This window comes from Anneissia japonica, unplaced genomic scaffold (assembly GCF_011630105.1).
Source record: "Anneissia japonica isolate Jap-2015-1 unplaced genomic scaffold, ASM1163010v1 scaffold212_len457575_cov179, whole genome shotgun sequence".
Classification (NCBI taxonomy): Eukaryota; Metazoa; Echinodermata; class Crinoidea; order Comatulida; family Comatulidae; genus Anneissia; species Anneissia japonica.
This window is the reverse complement of record NW_022758217.1, coordinates 163,175-183,953: the sequence shown is the minus strand read 5'-3', so window position 1 is coordinate 183,953 and position 20,779 is coordinate 163,175. Positions and strand designations below refer to the sequence as shown.

General features: G+C 32.8%; 2 protein-coding genes across 15 annotated transcripts in view; both read right to left on the bottom strand.

Moving 5' to 3' along the window:
- LOC117125206 (LLGL scribble cell polarity complex component 2-like) overlaps positions 1–5,155 on the bottom strand; it is a 55,149-nt gene extending 49,994 nt beyond the window's left edge. For 7 of the 8 annotated variants that reach the window (XM_033271649.1, XM_033271644.1, XM_033271652.1 and 4 more), the window contains exons 1-3: positions 3,506–3,652; positions 3,120–3,318; positions 1,535–1,632 (exon numbers count right to left, since the gene is read on the bottom strand). In XM_033271649.1, coding sequence (XP_033127540.1) covers positions 1,535–1,632; positions 3,120–3,224 — 203 coding nt within the window. In that variant the 5' untranslated portion in view covers positions 3,225–3,318; positions 3,506–3,652. Of the gene's footprint in view, positions 1–1,534; positions 1,633–3,119; positions 3,319–3,505; positions 3,653–5,008 lie in introns of those variants that run through there. The other variant, XM_033271645.1, reaches the window with a different exon arrangement.
- Positions 5,156–6,851: 1,696 nt separating this feature from the next.
- The window catches only part of LOC117125223 (rab11 family-interacting protein 4-like), a 39,224-nt gene continuing 25,296 nt past the window's right edge, over positions 6,852–20,779 (bottom strand). For 4 of the 7 annotated variants that reach the window (XM_033271675.1, XM_033271679.1, XM_033271680.1 and 1 more), the window contains 10 exons: positions 19,287–19,361; positions 16,964–17,002; positions 14,624–14,656; positions 14,059–14,173; positions 12,884–13,078; positions 12,229–12,278; positions 11,361–11,580; positions 10,900–11,046; positions 10,451–10,597; positions 6,852–9,876 (listed from right to left, as the gene is read on the bottom strand). In XM_033271675.1, coding sequence (XP_033127566.1) covers positions 9,730–9,876; positions 10,451–10,597; positions 10,900–11,046; positions 11,361–11,580; positions 12,229–12,278; positions 12,884–13,078; positions 14,059–14,173; positions 14,624–14,656; positions 16,964–17,002; positions 19,287–19,361 — 1,168 coding nt within the window. In that variant the 3' untranslated portion in view covers positions 6,852–9,729. The remainder of the gene's footprint in view (positions 9,877–10,450; positions 10,598–10,899; positions 11,047–11,360; positions 11,581–12,228; positions 12,279–12,883; positions 13,079–14,058; positions 14,174–14,623; positions 14,657–16,963; positions 17,003–19,286; positions 19,362–20,779) is intronic. The other 3 variants (XM_033271676.1, XM_033271677.1, XM_033271678.1) reach the window with 3 other exon arrangements.

Genomic DNA, 20,779 nt, shown 5'->3' with positions numbered 1-20,779 from the left:
GGTTTGGTAAGATATTCAACAAGGAAAACATACAGGTTAACATTTTGTCAATCAGATTGATATTAAAATCTTATTTATTTTTGTGAGGAAGATTTCTTATAGAGAAAATTTCATGGCAAAGCTACAGTAGGTATGCCATGACGGCCAAAAATAAAATTTTATAAATATTTATTGGTTAGTGATAGGCTTGCGGAAGATAGTCTATTAATAAAAGTCATGCCTAATCTAATCAACTAATAAACAGCAACAGAAAAATAATTACATTGAAATTTACTTTTCGTTTTAGTAAACACTGATATAAATCACTACCATAAAACTATTCTTAGTAATAAACACTTCACTTTCAATGGTACAGTTGTAAAAATAATCATAGCTATACACAGGATAATATGTAGTACCTGTATCAGTAGTAGTTTGCTGAATTATAGGCTATTGTAGGCCTATTATGTTACTAATATACTGTGTGTATTATGTTACTGTGGGCCTGTGAAAATCAATTTTTATACATGCAGCACATGTTTCCTAAAATCACTGTGCATATAAGTCAAGTGAGAGATCTTGAATGCTGATTCTCATCATAATACATATTGTCCATTATGACGAGGTTTTGTGTATTACCCATGGGTTTCTACAAATCTCAATAACACATATAAAATGGCAAAATCTCCATCACCCATTATTCGCATCTCATAACAGCTCAAATCAAAACCCTTGAGAGAGAGCTTATAATTAGAATTTTACATGAACGTTCTGGATGGTGGATATTGTAAATCACGCATGGACTGGTGCTGTAGTTGAGTAGTCAGGGTCCTCGCCTTCACCAGTGTCCCGTGTTCAAATTCTACAATTTAATTTTTTTAATTGATTAATTAATTTACTCAGTGTTTCTATGCAACCACAATATCAATGATCAGAATGGCAATTTTATATTTCTATTGGCAGTAAACAAATAATCCTAAATTACAATCAATTAAATGTCCGCAAATAGCAAAATACAAATAGTAGAAAGCTAACTCCATGCTTACAAGTGGAAAGGTGTCAATGAGGATGATATCAACAAAATACTTGAAGATTGATCAGAACCATATTTAAACAATTAATCAAATGGATCTTTGAACTGTCCAATATCATTATTCACAATCTTGTCAATCAAATTTCTCAAGTGTTTTTACAATGTTTAAAAGTGAAACTATATAGGTGGGTAGACTATAGCAATCACCTGTATTGTGCATTATCTGTGTAAACAACAGCTTCATCAAACAGGGCCTATTGACAGACAACATATTCATATCTAGGCAGACAATACCCTTTAAAATTTTGGCGGTAGATTGTACAGGATAAGAAGCCAACACGGTACTGTATTTAAAATTGTACCCACAATCCTCTGTTACCATGGTTTGCATTTTATGTAATCACACTACGGGAATCCAGACATGTACGTACTTGAAAAAGAGAACGATTTGCTTACCTGGTGTGGCATCAAGCATGAGGTATCAATTCCTGAGTTTAAAAATTTATTTTAAAAAAAGGATACATTTTAACAATTCCACCTTTGGTACCCAATGCAAGAAGCTTTAGTTGAGGATCATATGCGATTGCTGTTGGTTTATTTGGAAACCCATGTTCCACTGTCTGAAAAGAAATGAGAAATAATTTGATTTTAAGTCATAAAATGAAATACACTTAAATTTTAGAAAGCACAGATTTTACCAAGAGGTAACCCAGAGTGAAAGGCAGGATAACAACTAAAGTATCCAAATGTGCGCCTACTTGTAAATAGATTTTACAAGTGAAATATACAAAACAAGATGATAGACTATTTATTAACTTATCGTTCAGAAGATTAATTAGTAATGACTTAAAACAACCTTACAAAACCTCAGCTATTTCAAATATCTAACAGACTCACTCAAAAATTGACCCAATTTTTCAGTCATTTGTCACCAAAGAACATGCTATTATTAAGCTATCAACTATAGGAATGAAATTCGGTCAGGGATTACCATATTTGGAACAAGATGGTAGAAGGTGTGTTACCACAGGTGTTTTGATGAAAACCTACCAACTGTAAGCCTACAAAATATGGTTAAACAATGACAGCAACGAACAGATACACATTGATGAAAAATTTCAATTATTTCCTACATGTCACTCTACAACAATAAAAGAAGTGTTGCATTTTATTTTATTATTTTATTTCATATTTATTTTTTTGGTTTGTGATGTTTTAACAGAATACGATTCAATTAATTATTCACCACTAATGCCATCAATAATTCGACTTTGATTTATTCTTAAATTGTTACAGAATTACCATAAAATCCCTTACCATCCATTAGGCCTAAATCAAATTTCATGTGTACTGTAATTCAATTGTTTAATAATAATCAAGATGATAGTCTTAATTATTTATTCATTAAAATGATTGATAACATAGGGAAGTTGTTCATTACTAGGCCTAATGCTATTAAAAAAGTTAAAATGCCCTAAGGCATGGTACTCATTTAACAACAACACTGACTAGTACTACAGTAGATACTACAGAAAATAACCATAAAATACAATAACAATTTTGATGTGCACACCTGCCGTAAGCGTGTTTTTGCAAGGAATTTTGCATGTTTTTACAATATCCTAGCTCCATGCTTAAATTGAAGCCTGGAAAAAAAAGATCATTAAAAAAGCAGTGTAAAATTTTAGGCCTAGGCAAGCCTACGATTGATACTTGGTACTTGGTATGTGCATCCTCCAAAAGATCTCATGCAGGAATTTAGACCTAGGGCCTAGATTGGATGTTCGATGATGATGATGGAAGATGAAAAAAATTAGGTTTCTACATAGCCTAGCCCAGGGGTAGGAGGCCTAGGCCTAGGGCCTAGCAATACAACGAGTATGTGTATGCACTGGTGATGGCCCTTATCTTCAAATTTACTTTCCTAGGCTTCGACTGAAGTCCCACTCCAGGCCAAGCATATGCCCTCTTGACTCTTGCCGTGAAAAACCGATGCGGCGGATTGACGTGATGGCTGGAGCTTGCTGTTGGCCTAGGCCTAGCATCCGGCCTACCCTAAAGAGCACTAAATGACAAATTCCTAGCCTAAGTATATTATGAAACTCACCTTATTAAAGGCGAATATTTCCTTCTTCTGTCTTTCTCTTTCAGCACTTGTATGTCCACCTCCTTTTCTTTTAAAAAGATTTCGAACTTTCGATGCAGCAGACATGGTTATCTCCTTGGTTTATCAACTTTCAGGTGAAATCTTTCTCGTACACATCCAACAATTATTCACGAAAAAAAGTATATTGGTAAATGAATTCCTGTGTAGTAGAATTAATACAAGAAAGTAAATATCCTGTTCTTGTAAGATAATAAAAACTCAAAATAACAAATTGACTAGCTTTAGCCTAAGCCTACTGTGTGAACTGAAAATAAGGCAGCAGGTAGCGGAACACGCCTATTTTTCTGGATAAAACACCGGTATTTACCGGCGCATCGTACACTTACCACGGCCAGCCTGAGATAGCAATCTGATATTCATTCACGGTACGCCAACAACTTGTACACGAATATTATGGAAATCAAGCGCCAACCAAAATGCATGACCCACATTGGGTAATCATTGGAAGAATTATATCAATATCCATCCGCGATATTTCTTGAAATTTCACCGTTATTAAAAACTAGCACCGTATTGTATCGCTCATGCATGCATCAAAATGTTAATACAAATCAGTTTGATCAATATTATTCATATAAAATGTGTATGTTAACTAAATATTTCTGTGCTCGTATTTAGCCGCATCACTCATTGTGCACATCCGCACAAGGTGTGACCCTAAGTACTATTTGGCGAAGCATACATTAGATGAATAAATACCGATCCGTCTATTAAAATAAAATATTTTTTGTTTGTAAATGTCGATTAGATGTGCACATTCAATGTATGCCACATCCCTACCTTTTTAGAGGTGTTAGTCATGTATAAGTGATGTCATCCTCATCGTCATCGTCATTATTCATCATCATCATCATCATCATCATCATCATCATCATCATCAGAAAAGGCTTTTTTAATTTTATGATACTTTGGGGCATAGATATATAACTATAGGGCCTCAATGCGATGCAGAAAAATATTTAAATATACGATACAATAATAAGTAGGCCTAGGAAATAGTTCATCATCATCATCATCATCATCATCTCACCATCATCATCATACAAGATACAAACTTTTATTGTCATTATCATCACCACCACCACCACCACCATCATCACAAACATGAGAACATAGTATTTTATGATAGTTCGGGCATATAGATATATAAATATAGGGCCTCAGTGCGATGCAGACAAATATGTAAAAATCCTATACGATACAACAATAGTTAAAAACCAATAAATAGTTTTCCCTAAGACAAATATTCCAATAATAAAAGAGAAAAACGATTAAGCACATATGTACATGTAAATTTAATATTTTGTTTTTATAAAATTAGTCTTGTCCTACTTCTTCACGGGCATAGTTTCGTATGTGTACTGTTCACTCATTTTTTCCCATTCATTTTCTTTTTAATTTCATTCTTGTTGTACCATGGAGCAAATTCTGTGTCTGACAAATAATAACAATGATAACGTATATTTTGTAACACATTAATCAATAGGCATATAAAGACATTAATATTAAATGATGGTAAGCCTGTGTTTTTAGTATTGAACCTGCCTTATAGTTAGTAGGCCTATATGTGTAGGCCTATATGTGTAGGCCTAATAGAAAAAATAATAAAAATTATTATTATTATTATTATTATTATTATTATTATTATTATTATTATGACTATTATCACTGGTTTACTTTCAAGATGCGGTTATCTCACTGCATGGTATAGTCCTAGAAAATGTATCAATAATAGGCCTATTGAATTGCGATCTACTTGACCAGGTCAGTCATTCTGAAAACATTGTTACTTCGACTCCTGATTTTATAAAAATCAACAGAAAACTTACCTTCGATAAATAATATAGACCTCCTCCACAAAAATATTAGTTTATATGAAAAGACATAAATTTTACCGGAATTGTGGGACCGTCAGTTGGAGTAAGTAAAGGACGCGCTTTGTGAATATCGTCTGGATTTTGACAAACAAAAGATTTCAAAACTCTTTGTCTCTATGTTTGGATACAGCTCACCGAATATTTACCATGCAGACAAAGAGCATTTGGACCTGATGGACTGTTTTTAAAATTCTGGTGAATGATAAAAGCATAGGTTCGATCGATCGTGGGGTTGACGGAAAGAATCGAGGCCTACAAACCTTATTAGTAGGCCTATTACAAACAAATAATGTAATTTAGGCTGTGCTACATCTGTTACAATAGTCTACATCAAGCAGCACTTATTTAATGAGACTAATACTCTCCGAATAATCACATAGAAAAAAATGGAGATTTTTTATTTAATAATAGGCGTATACTACGGTTTATACTTGTGACTCGAAGTAGACCTATATAATATCATTATTTTTATTGCATTTATTGGGCAGTGTTGTCGCAGAAATTAATTTTTCCCTGAATCGGGCGGCACACAGACATGATGTCCATTAATTGACTCCAGTTCTTCAAATGTGTAAATCAAAAATTAAATAGCCTAGTAATAATTTAGATTAGCTTAAAATAACTTCAAGAGAGCTAAAAAAAATTGCAAAGGACCCCTATTTTATGAGATCGTTTGTGAGGGCAGAACGCATGTGACTAACGGTAAAACGGATTGTTTACATTGTGTCTGCCACAAGATAAACATGTTTATCTATTTGTACAAAATGGAGATTAAAAGTTAACGGTTTAAAACCGTTAGATTGTGTAAAACGTCAAACTACTATTTTTTTTCAAACGACATTGCGCTTTATACCCCAGTCATAGGCTAGGCCTGATCTTGTTTGTAAATGCTTTCTCGACCCTCTGCTACACAATATTACCTAAAATTAATGTTCGATCGTTAAAACAGTTGATTTTCTAAGCCTACATCTGGACTTAGACTGACAGAAGTCCTTGTGGTTCATAACTCCCTCCAACTCTGGGGTTGATGACTTTGCAATTTGCAGAATATGGCGCCTCGGGATGTCATGAAAACTCCACCCTCGACTGTGTCTTTCTAACATGAATTAAAAATAAAATTGAATTGAGTATTTTTTTTTTTCAAGTTTTCGGCAGTCGTCTGCGACTTATAGATATAATGCGAGTTTCGATGGCCGATCGGAATTTACGAAAAAAATTAACACATTACTGTACTGGAAACTGAACATCGAAAGCAAACATTGATATCACTCGATGACAATTATGAATGCACAATAGTAGACAATTATGTTACGAACCGTTTGAGGAGATTGGTCACACAAATATGTTATGAACGAGAAGAGTTCCTCGTCCATGGCATCCTAAACGGTTTACTTTTGCGTTTGGTCGCCAATAGGTACGGTAAGGAAAAGGTGAGTTACCACCTACAGATGTTTGAAAATAGGAAGGTTTAGGTCTACATAAAATTAGAAAACTAATTTTAATAAAACATTCAATTGTTCATTAATGAAAATTAATCTATTGATAAAAAAATTTTATGAACACCCACTTCATGGAATAATGCATCTGCCAGAAAGTCCAAATCTTTTAAAACCATATTGGTGGCGCCCTATACATTTTTTCATTTCAGACACATTAATTCCGGAGTGTCAATGATCTATCAAAAAACGAAACAGTTCACAGATTAACTTTTTAGTATGGATTGTTATATAGTAATTACCAACCAAAAATAAATAACATAATTAGAAATCACCACGGAAACAAAACAGAGAAACAATTTGTTGCTTGAGGAATGTCTCTTTTAATCTAATTTTACCCTGAAGCACAATTTCAATTCATAATATTAAATTGAAAACTAGTATAAAAACATTTTTTTTCTCTAATTTTATATGATGTTGGCAAAGGCAAGCTCATTATTATCCAATCTATTTACTAATGCATTTAAAATATCTTATAAAATCTTATTTACATTATTTGTACAAATTTATGTACATTTCCTTAAAATATTCACCCAAGAGTGCAGATAAGAAACCTAGTGAGGTTCTAAACCACCTCAATTCAATTAAAATTAAATAAGGCCACTTAAATTACCGTAAACTTAGGAAGTACTTGTTATAAGAATTCCTTCCAGAATGTAAATTAACATTAAAATGCAAGGTCACATCAAAACAAATAATTACAGGCATTTCATAGCTTTAACAGACACATTAGAACAAAAACATTACATTCCTTCATTTGGGCATTCCATAGCTTTCTAATTCTATTTCCTCTAAAATTCCCATTTACATACTGGCTTAAGGCACATACCAGCAACTTGGAATTTAAGAAAACAAAACAAAATATATTTAACTAAATACACATGCACAGAAACACATTACCTTGCTTAATACAACTAAACTGAGTACACTCTAAACATAAACCATCCTGAATTATTTCTTTTTTTAAAGAATCTTTGGTTTGTAAATAAAACTTAGGATTCATTAAAAAAAAAAAGAATAAAGATAATGTTTGCTTTGGAAGAGTCACCAATAATAAATAATATAAAGTTACATAATGATATGGATGAAATTTAAATCAACAGTTTCAAATGAAATGCGAAGTGGTTAATCATATCAAGGTGTGTTGAAATGTTCAAGTGCTTTTTTGATTAATTAAACTGTTTGTTGAATAGTTTTCACTAATAAATATTAATATCAGCACACATACAAAATAAAGTACCTTTCATTAACACTTGCCACAGTAGCCAATCATAAGACACCTTTAAAATATTATATTTCTGGAATGATTATCAGGTGACAGGGAAAATTTAGCACATTAAGCAAAGTTATGTAATCAGAATTCATTATCTTAATATTTGTTCTCTCAGTGAATATATTTACTTTTTTTTTTTCATTTAAAAAAAATTTTGATTTAAGATATCATGATTGTCCTTATACAACAATCATTAGTGTGTCAAAATGGTTTTAATGACAGATTATTTATCTATAAATATTGAAATAATGCTCATTAAACTATCAATTTGTATGTAGAAAATATCCATGATTTGCCCATGAATATATGATATCATTATGCCCATATATGGGTGTATTATGACATCATTATGTCCAATCACATGAACTTTGAGATTTGAATATTCATTGAAAACATTTGGATTGTAATTTTGTTTTAAAATTTCTAATCAATTTGATATATAAAATATATTATTAGGAACATTCCTTTTAAAAAGATACCATTTATAATATCTGAATAAAAATGTATAAAATTACATTCTCATTTTCTAAATATTTTACAGAAAGTGTATTAAATGGTATTTCTATTAGCTCTTTTCATACATAATAAGGCAGAATTATGCTATAGGAAATATGAAAAATACCTTTTATATCAGGCAAAAATACTGATTTAAAACTATTCCAGATTTCCATGACAACATGGTGGAGTATCCCAATCTTTAAATACTAGGTGAAAGAAGAGATCCTATCTGACCCAGTTTACACTACAATAAAAAAGTTTAATTCAATTTTGATTCATTTGCTATTAAATTTTTTTTCAGTTTTATAAGGTACATTCATCTAAACCTTCAAAAAAAAAAGTCTCAACTGGATTGCATCTTCATTTGTTGTCACAATTTACACTACAATATTAGAAAAAATGGTCTACATTCCAAAAAGTTGTATTTCTAGTACAATTTCGACCTTGCTTACACTACCAAACAGTTGTGATTCGATCACAGCACGCTTGTTGTTGAATTTGGCGTAAACTGGTACGCCTATACGTCAACTACATCTTCAGTCAAATATTATAATGAGGCTTATGAGCAATAAATTAAATTTGATTTGACATGCCCATAATCAAAGTGTTGGTTTCTTAGGTACAAATAGTATGGCTAATTAATATCAATATATTCATTACCGCTATTCCTATCCATCACAACGGCTGTGGCTGTAATAGTTTAAATAATCAAAGACTTAAATTAGCTTATAGAAGTAATCATCATAGACACAATTTAATTTTTGCAAATTTTTTGTCATATTCAAAGTTGTACATATTATAATCTTAAAATTCATATGTAGTGTACAGATTGTTTACACCAACATTTTTAATTATATTTTTCACTTACATTTTACCTAGTGAAATCTCCCTTCTTATATCTTTTCAGTTAGTCAATATACATTTTGTTAGCACACATGAATTCATTTTCAACAAATTTGTTGCATGATGAATGTTACATCACATACATTTGGATGTAGGATCATTTGAAAATATAAATAAGAAAGCTGTTTCGCATTTTCTGCAGCAAGGTAAGTTACAATAATATACTCTAAACAGCATGAGTTCCTACTTTCTTGTACAGGGATATTTGCTTTTTACTTTTAACCCACATCGGTTTTAAGGCAAATTAAAGCCGGCTAAAAGTTCAGAAAGTGTTACAATGGTGGCCTATGATCATATTTTTTTTTCTGTGCCATGTCAAACCACCTTAGCATCATTACTGTCTATAAACAGCCTACAACAATCTTCCAAAATTCTCATCCTCAAGGTAGTGAACAAAATATTTGGTTAGATTTGCAATCTGTCGGTGTCAAGTGTTATCTGACAGCCTGTTATACAGAAGTTAAAAAACTAGAATCTATTCACTACAAACTTATGATTAAACGTCATGATGATTGCGAAGCACTGCTCGAAGGCCTAGGTTGGATTTCTAGCAGGGATGGATTGTGTTCTAAAATTCTTGTCAAGATGTGTCCAATGTATTCGCGCAATTCTATAGAAATCTTTTCTTCATCACGTAAAGCCTGCATTATCTGAAACAAATATGGAAGTTACACAGATTATATTTTTATTCGTTCTCTCCTTATAGCAAGTGGATTTCCACAAAGTATGGAAATGATACTCTAGAAATTAAAGTCAAACAAACTGCTCCATTGTAACTAAGCCAGTAAATATTACTAGAAAAAAACAAGGAAAATTGATAGCTTGTTATTTTCGGAGTGGAATAGAAAAAGACAGATCACCCCTAGAGCTGACCGAATGTGGTTAAACATGACAACTGGAGCGAAGGCTGCATTTACATTTTTTTTTATTCAACTTTATTTACCGACAGCGGTTGCTGACAATCATGGGCACTCACATAAAAACATTACAGTTCATAAAATTGCAACAATCACAAAAGCATTTGCATGAGCGTGTTTTGGCTACTAAGAGATTATTGAACATAATTAATCAAATTCTTATTAAAATTTGAAGAAAATCAAGTGTGTTGTTATTTCTGTATTCAAACTGACTGCATTCACATTACACAAAAGGAATACATCTGCTTTAATATATAACTTAACAGAAAGTTCATTGAAGGCTGTGTTAATCAAGTTGTGTACTCACATCATCTTTGGAAGCTGTCTCAATCTCAGCTGCAAAAGAGGCTGACTTAGACACTCCACGATGCAACAGGCTCGGTCCAAATGTAACCCGTGTGTTGATCATCTGAGCACTTAACTCATCATTGCTCTCTTGTAAAAGAGCATTCTCCTGAAAAAAATTATGTAATCTTTGGTTAAATTAGAACCAAATAAATAGTTTTATGACAAAAAAAAATAGACAACCAAATGATCAGCTTTTAGAAAGTTGAGAATGAAGGTTATAATAACAGTGAATGCTTTCAGCATATATTGTACATTACTTAAATCATAAGTGGTGTTGTTTGTCTACAAGTGGGATACTTACACTTAGATAAACAGACAAGAAATTGTCAACTTTTGTTGAAAACAAACCCTAAAAGATAATGAAATATATGGATTAAACTTGATAGAGTGGTCAGAGCTTTAGCATACCTGTTTCACTTGCTTGAACTGTATATCCAATTCTTGTAATCTACCAGGCATGTCCAGCAGGCTGGGTGTTCTCAGCAAATTCATCTGTTGATTCTCCTCACGATATTGGCGCAACTCTTCCAGTTCTCCATTCATCTCTTCAATCAGCTAAAGGGTAAAAAAATCACATTCAACTTAAAAAAATGGATTCATTTTGCTAAGCCCCTAAACCAGATGTAGCTACGGTCCCACAAAGTTCTCACAAAACACATGCATTTGTGGGACAAAATGTGTTTCTGGTATTTTAACTGGTCAGGTGTTAAGTATGATTGGAACTCCAGAAAGCTCTATTGAAGAACAAGACAATCTCCATAGAATTTAATAATTCATATTATATACATACAATATGATACATTTTCTTTATTGATATAATTTAACATAGTAGAAATATTAAATAGCATTTGTAGTGATTAACTACTCACCACAGCATTTGTTGCGAGTTCTTCCTCCAGTTCTTCCTTCTCAATTTTGTACTGCTGTTGTTGGCGTTGGTACTCGCTTGACAATGAAAACCACTTGTCGTCTGCCTCTCGAAATGCCTTCATCAGACGATCACGTTCCTTACGTAAACTTTCGTTCTCTTTCTTTAACCTCGGAATGTCACCAAGAAAATCCTGTTTCTCATCTTCCATCTCGGTGATTCTATGAAAGAAAATATTTTATTTAGAATAATTCTTCAAATACAAATCAGACCTCTGCAAAAGTTAAGGTTTCTATGAGAACTCATCACCAATGAAAAAATGATAAATACAGACCTGGTCTGTTGTACAGAATAAGCATTATCATGGATGGATAGATTTATTCACTGTAAACACCAAGGATAACCCACAAAAGTCTGAAGAAGGCTTATTTTCAGTGAGGTCCTTCTGGTGGTGATTGGGCAGTGCCCCGGGAGACAATCCCCTACTCTTTTCCGAATAGTGTACTGCGTTCTTTAATGTGCACACAGGCCATAATGCACACAGGACCAACGGCTTAAACATCTCATCCAAAAGACAGTGCACTATCACAACTTGTATTTCAGCCCTCCAGCTGAAACACAAGGAGAGCAGCGATTGGAATTGAACCGGGGACATAGACATCTCCACGGTTGAGTGCACACAAAGTAGCCAGTCTAGCTGAATGAGCTAAGCTGCTCTCCTAAAACAAATGCTCATCATCAAGACAAGTTGTAGTAGAATTCACCAGACAGTCAAAACACAGGTCCTACTATTCTTCCTTTTGTCTAACATCAAAAAAGAATCTCAGACACAAAGAAGACAACAAATAATTATACATCAGACTACTTACTGGTTTTGAAGGCTGTCTATTTCAGCTCTCATCTCCTTTTCTTGTCTATTCTGTAAATCATAAATGACAGTTGATAATTATCGTATCTAATCAATGAATGCAACAAATTTAATCTTCACAACCATCTCCACCAAAATTCCATCCTTGGAGATAGGATAACAACCATTTTGGACATATTTGTAAAATGGTAATATGTTTGAAAGAGAATATACAAATTCCTAAATTAATTATACGGAACCTAAGTCAACTTCTGTCAGTCAGTGGTAGTTACTGCTTCTTTATTAATATTTAATTAATGCATTTTCAAATAATCCAATTACATTCAATAAAATTTCTAAAAGTAATACAATGCCATGGGAGCAGTTGATACACCATTTGTGATTTAATCTACTTAACCATGGGGTCAGAGGTTTAAATTTGCGGCGTGAATTTCACTTTTTTTCAATTTATGCAAAGCGCTTTACGTATGATTGTCTATCCTAGGAGCACATGAGGGAAACTGGTATGCTGGAATGTTATTGTACTGCTAACTAGTTTCAATATTATAGAATTAAACATAAATTAGACATTTAAAGCTTGCTCCCTAATCTTTGTTAATTTCCTCGACTCGCAATAACTCACATTGACTCATGTATAATTCAATAATATTATATACCATAGCTTCTTTATGCCTGCTCTTTTCCTCTTGTATTCTTTCCTCCAACTTCGTGTCTGCCTCTCTGAGCTGTTCTTCCATCTGGTTTAGTTGTTCCATCAGGTGGGTGTTCTCTGCACGCAACTTCTGTACGTGATCATCACCAGATGCCTTATCCTCTTCCAGATCAACAACTTGATTCTCCAATTGTTTGACCTGAAAGTAAACATGTCAAAAATGTTAAGAACTGGACGCATTTCAGGCCCGTAAGAAGGTTCACAGGAAGGAGGGTTTTCTCAGTCAAGTTTAACTCAAAAGTGTTTCTTTAATAAAGAAGGTTATGATAAAATACTACTACCGTAGTAAATTTGTTAAAAAGGGATTTTGGCTGAACCCCCTAAAAACACCTGGTTATGGACCTGCATTTGTTTAAGTTAACCTAAAGCAGGTCTCCCTCTAATTAAAGACCCTTCCCCCACCACAATTAAATGCCAATTTCACTTAAAGACCACTTTTCTGCAGCCCTAAGTGAATGGCTATCTTTATTATTTTTGGGTCCGCGCAAGGCACTAACCCCAGAGCCTCAATGCTGTTCTTGTTACCAAAATGTTAAAAGCGCTAGTTTTGAAGGAACGTGCAGGAAATTTTGTACACCTAAACTAGAGGAGATTTCCAATGAATGTTTCCAAATAAACATCCTAATTATTTACAAATTTCTATCTTATTAGCTCTTCCAAAAACCCCAATATAATAACTTGCGCCTGTACCGTATTTAAGCGTCGAGGAATGCACGGAACGGTGAGCGGTCGCCCTTGTTATATATAAAATTATTTTCCTAAATAAAAACCACAGCTGCCCATGAAATAAATTGGACCTGCAGGTGGTCTTTAATTGGAAGAAGAGTTGTAACCTAATAATATTGCAGGAAGGTGGATTAGTGTAGAAATATGACACATTTTAATATCCTTAATAAAAACAGATAATCAAATTTAATAACCAACCTAATTACTGAGAATGATTAACAGTTAAAACTAAAGTGTTGATCATGGACTATTAAACAACAATAAGTGGCATAGCTTCAACATATAGAACCAAAACTACCAGTAATTCTTTGAAATCTTCTGCCCCCCACCCTCCTCACTAGAGAATGATTATATAATTACCATAAAACATTATCATTATTATATATTTATTACCTTGTCACTGAGTTCTAGGACATCGCTTTCTGAGGCTGCATAGTCCCCAAGGCAGTCGGACATACTTCCAAAGTCATTTGATATGTTGTTTGACGAAGAAGATCGGTACAACTGACTAAAATATCAAAGGGACAAAAAAATCTACAGTTGAGATTCTATTTAATAACAATTTAACGTAATACTGAACTGTTAAGTTCAATTGCATATTCATAATTTGTTTTTTTCCCACAGGTAAAGAGTCTGGTAGGCAAATAAGGAGCATGTCCAGGTCCAAGATGCCTACTAGATACCATATAATTTGTTTAGAAAGTGTTTACAAAAAAATAAATATGCACCTGCTTTTTAAAAGATAGCAACTATAAAAGAAAAAGAACAAATAGAAGTAAAAATTGACTCTGTATGGCCAGATTGTCCAAAACAGATAAAAAAATTATGGTTCCCTTCAATTTCTCATCCTAGAAAATTTTTTTCTGCTTTCTATAATGTTAGGAATCAGTAATCAAATATTTAAAAAAAAAAGGCTACAATCATTATGGAGGCCAAAGTAATTCTTGACAAACCTTACCTGGCAAATTCATTGGAAGTAACTCTTCTTGCGCTAAATAAAAAGAAAAGTAAATAGAGTAAAACATTAGCCTTTACAGGACAACATTAGTATTTATTCAATTTTATCATAAATTTAGTTATTATCTATTCCTAAATACTATTAACAAGTAGTTGGTGCATTATTACCAAGGAAATACTGTTGTGTAAATTGTCACTGATTCAAAGTTACAAACAGCATAAAGTTTAGCTCTGTTGAGTTTAATGTGACAAATATATTTGTCATGATAATGGGCATGTCACGATGATGTCATATCACATCCATATATGGGCAAATCAGATGTATTTACTGCCTCTTGCAGTTCTTTAACATAGTCGGTTATTATATATTTACAATATTATAAAATTTGATAGAGTGTACACAGCTTGTATTTAGCCATATTCCTAGTGTTGTATCTCAATATATTGCGTGTCATACACAGTGGCGGCTCTAGGATATATTTTCTGGGGGGAGCTAAGTTGTTCAACAGGGGGACTTGAGCTCGTAGGCTTGAGCTGGGGGAAGGGGTTGGGAGGGTGTTCCCCCTCCCAAATGAGATTTTTTTTAAAGAATATCAACCTCTAGATGGCCGAAAATGGCACTCTCAGGCTTTGACAGACATGTGTTGGCTTGTTGTGGGCCTATTTTTATATGTTTTATGGTCTGACTGGCCGACGAGCTCTGTCCGACAGGAGGGGGGGTTTGACCTGTCCGGTGGGGGGGCTTAAGTTTCAATCTCTTTGATCATAATATTGTTCAAATTTGAATATTGTATTATTAGCAATAACCATGTAATCACAAAAACAATATAAATTCAGTGAGATATAAAAGGTAGCGTAATAAAAACAATGATACTGAAAACATAATAAAATATCAAATTATATTTTTTAAACAACTTGTGTTATGTTACAAAGTACGTATATATTTCTAGTACCAATAGGAAAACAAAGGTGCTGCCAAGTAGAACATATTATATTTTTGTGCAGAATTAATTAAAAATGTTACTTTTCGAAAATTATAAATCATATCCACATTGTGTTAGTTGAAATATAAGGTGTGTTACAAAAGAAACTGTAGTGTTCCCATGATGCCTTGCGGTAGTGAAATAAATTAGGCGGCCATCGCCATGTTAATACCAACTTAACATCTCGCACAAATAAAAGAAAATTACTATTATGCTGTGAATAAATTTCAATCAATTTAATAATGAAACTAATTTTACTATCAATGGATGATTTGAAGGTTATGAAGCGAGATAGAACTTGCACTAGCTGATAAGTGTAATTATGATGAATACTGTACTAAGTTTCTATTCATGTCAATTATAATAGTGTCTGTAGCTAATAGCCTATTCAGACCAACATCACATTTCTATCCGTTGTAGCAACTACGACACCCAATCGCACCCAATTCACAATTGCTTGTGAAAGCTCACCAATAGTATTTGGGTTGGGACTTCATCGCAACAGATTCCAACAGAGTGTAATCTGAATAGGGTATTAGCTCAATCCCTTTGATAAAGTGAACCCCCAGACTCGCCTTCCCTTTGCTTTAAAAACACTACAAATGATGAAATTCATTATTTATGGTAAGTGTTTTTAGCGACAGGATGTTTTGCACTGACTCTCATATGAGCTCATCTCTTAGACCCACCCAAGTGATAGGCCCCTAGTAAACCCTGGATTTGAAATAATATCCCATAAAGAATCATGGTTACAGGCCTGGCAATCTTTATATCAACTCCAATTTATTGCAAACATAAATTTATTAGTTATGTTTCTTGCTACAAGTAAAGAAATATTGAAGATAATGATACTATTGTACTATATGTCACTAGCACAAATAATGAAGTTTTAAAAGAAAAATTATAATGATCATTCACTTTAAAAATAAATTCACAGTTTTATTTGCTATTAAACTAGAAAAACGATACAAAACTCATAAACAAAAACAAATTACACGATCATTGCAATCAATTTACAATTTGCATACAGACAACCTCACATAATATAATATATTCAGTAAATGGCGAAGAATGAGATGAATATTCTACAATAAATATGGAAGGCCACATTAATCTATATTCAAAAAATAAATACAAAAGCATACTGTAACGATGACACTCAATTTCGAATAACAATTGAATAATATTTGACATGGTGACTATACCATTATCAAAGAGGTATACAGAAAACAGAATATTTTAGAAAGCAATAGCAGTTAGCAATGCATAGCAACAGATGCCCAACATTTAGCTAGTACCATACTAACAAACACACACATTTGTGCACAAAACCCAATAACAACCGCTAAAAGATTTACCGAAGACTAGAGTATTGGCGACTTCCACGGTTGAAGTTTCTAGAAATTTAAAAATTCATGCTCTGGGTTAATTCTGACAGGCAACAAAAAAACGTAGAGACAAAATACATACAAATGTTTTCAGTATTCAGATACAAGAACCTGAAAACACATTCAATAATCATTTATACAGTAAGAATATGAAAACATTTCCAACATTCAGATAAATATGGAAACATTTTTAACATTCAGATAAATATTGAAATATTACCAACATTCAGAGGAGATGGTGGAAATGTCCCAACAATCAAATGAATATGGAAACAATTCCAACATTTAGGTGAGTATGGAAACTTTTCAACATTCAGAGAAGATGATGGAAATGTCCTAAGAATCTAATAATATTAATTTTTATACAGTCGATTGTTATTTATTTTGTTTGTTAAATTTTACCCTTTTTTTGTTTGTACGAACGCACCAATTGATATTGAGTGCCACCGATTCAAAGGTATATGTTCAAATAAATAAATAAATAATCAAATGAATATGGAAACAATTCCAACATTCAGATGAGTATGGAAACAATTCGAACATCCAAATGAATATATAAACAATTCCAACATTCAAATGAATATGGGAAAATTTCCAACATTAAGACAACAAGGATATGAAGTACCTCCAACACTGAACACAATAATGGCAACACTTCCAACATTCAACTGAATATGGAAACATTTCCAACATTGAGACAAAAAATTTATGGAAACACCTGCCACATTCAAATGAATATGTAAATGTTGCTTATGTACTCGTGACAATTACATTAATAAGGTGTTGTATCTGGCAGTCTTACTTAGTGAGCCAAATTATAATCATAAATTAAGAAAATAAAATAGCCATAAGTCATGATAAACTAAAAAAACTGAGATGATACTTGAAGAGAAAAACAAAAAGAAACATAAATCTCTGAAATCTGAAATAATGTTATGATTTTAACATAAATATGATTATAGCAACAATAACAACTAATAGCATTTATATTATTATTACAATTATTTTTACTATGTGTTATGATTGGTATCATTTCATACTTAAAACAGTCTGTTCTTGACTATCTGTGAATCAAAATCATCATGCAAGTTAATAAAAATAAAACGAAATTTAATGCAGTGGCTGTTCCAGCAGGTGGTTAGGGCTCTTCCATCTATGAGAGCTTCCCCACCTGCAGGAACCACAATTTTTTAACAAATTCAACTGCATGAATGAGAGTGTATATGATGTTTGTAAGTTTGAAATTAGTATCAAATTATAAATGGAAATTTAAAAAATAATAGCAACTAGAATGGTGCTAGTAATGGAAGTACTGCAACATAAAAGAAAACAAAAGATTAAGAAAAAAAACTGAACGAAAAGAGATGAAAATTTCTTAGCATAGGATCTTTCAATAGCACAGTACACTACAGCATAAACACAAAGCCTCTGTTACCTCATTATTCTACTCTGGATTGGATTGGATTGGATTTATTCAGTGTAAAAACCAAGAATAGCCCACGAAATTCTAAAAGTAAAGACTTATTTCCAGTGGGGTCCTTCTGGTGGTGATTGGGTAGTACACCGGGAGACAATCCCCTACTCTTTTCCGAAGAGTGTACTGCATTCTTTAATGTGCACATGGGCCATAAAGCACACGGGACCAACGGCTTAAAGGTCTCATCCGAAAGACGGTGCGCTATTGTAACTTGCATTTCAGCCCTCTAGCTGAAACACAAGGAGAGGCAGCGATGAGAATTGAACCGGGGACATAGAGATCTCCACGGTTTAGCACACACACAGTGACTACCACCAGATTAGCCGACTGAGCTAAGCTGCTCTCTCACTCTGGAACAAGAGCAAGCTAAATACTGTACACAAACAGTACAGTATATATTCATATGCAATTTTACACAATTTTCTTTTCCTCATATTTTATCTAATTACGCAACAAAAACAAAATGTGATGTGCGAACAAGACCGAACTTGCAACAGTGCAACACTATGAGTGATGTTTTTTTATTTTTTTTCATTATTCATGACAGAAAAATTTAGACATCGGGCCTATGTAACTATGCAGAGGCCTCGAGTTATATTTCCGTAAATTATCCGTACGAGAAAAAATTGAAACAACATTTCTAGTGCATAATTACAATACGTATTAACTTTGGTGTTATATAGTTTTTGAATTCAATGATAGCGGGCATACTGTACTTAATACAATTCTGACATATCCAGTGCTCTGTGCTATTGCTACACTATATGTGTATAAATTCCTTTCCTATTCTGTATATATTTTTAAAAATTTAAGTACCCATTGAATTGATCGCCTTTCGACCACAGGTCACGTTTCAACGTAACTAGTCTACGGTCCTGAACCATCACTGTGCTGTGAAGAAGACAATTGTGAACATGGTTAAAAACATAACAGCAACAACAATACAATCAGTTACATACACTCTGATGAAAAATCTTGGATCAGTTCCTGTTAATATTTTTGGTGCCTTACGTCTAAAAACTTACTTTTGAGATTTTCATCTGAAATATAAATATCATTTTCATTGTTTGCACATTGTGAAAATTGTAATTGTGAAAAACACATACTAAAGTTACTATTGTCTGTGATATTGTATTTCCAACTAATCTGGGGGTTTCAGATTGCATATCTCTAAACTCTATTTATTAATTTTAAACTGAAATATACAAAATCAAATTCAAATGTGTATATATAAGTTTCAATGCAGGCTTTTGTAATGTTATTCAACACATTCCCGGGCAGTCTCTTGCTGTCAGAAACATCTAATCGCAGGATTTGAATATTCTGTCTACAAAATGAGAAACTGATTTCAGCACTCTCTTTAGGATTACTTTAATGTAAACAATGCATCCGTTTTATCCATCATGAATTAAATAAATGATGAGTTACGCACCTATACTTACCTGTACACAACACAAATGACAGCAGAACTAAAATTAAACTTCTTCACACAACACTTTCTTGTCAGTTTATGACACCTCATATTCTTTTTTAAAAATCTAAGTTTCCTTTTTTATGTTTATATTGTAATGTTTGTCTAGTGATTTTCCTGAATACTTCTACCGCGGGGACATGTTTCCTAGGATTTTCTTTGTCTCATTTATACAACTATAGTTTGACCAAATGCAAATACAACGATTAATAGGTTATATTTATATCAAGGAACATGGTATTTCCAAAATGATTGCGTCAACATCACAATCATAAGCTAAACAATAGGATAAAGGCAAATATTCCAATCTCAATCTCAGAAAAAAATATTAACATAAATTTCTGTTTCAACTTCCTCTACTATAAATAGAAATGCTGATGTATCCAAGCCCACAACAAACTTTGAGCATATTCTGATTATTATTCTTACATAAAAGGATTGTATTGTCTATTGAAAGATTCATGTGTTCATTATATCTTTGTAATTCTACCGCCAGATTTCTGAGACGGAAAGAGACTTACTGTAATTATATACTGAAATAGATTACTGTCAACGATATAACAGGAAGTTCTTGAAAGTACTCATATAATCTCCATTACCTTGATGAGTATGCATTTTAATATCTACAATAAATACTCAAACCAACCACTATTAGTAAATAATGAAAGTATACACTAAAAACATAAAATGTACTTGCTATAGTATATAGTATACAGTAGTTTTTATACATTTTGTGAGAGCAAAAGCAGTGCAACTAACATATTACATCAGAGCATTATAAAAACAACCTAAAATTCATTTAGGAAAATGGGCCACGGACTGGCAATATTTTTACTGC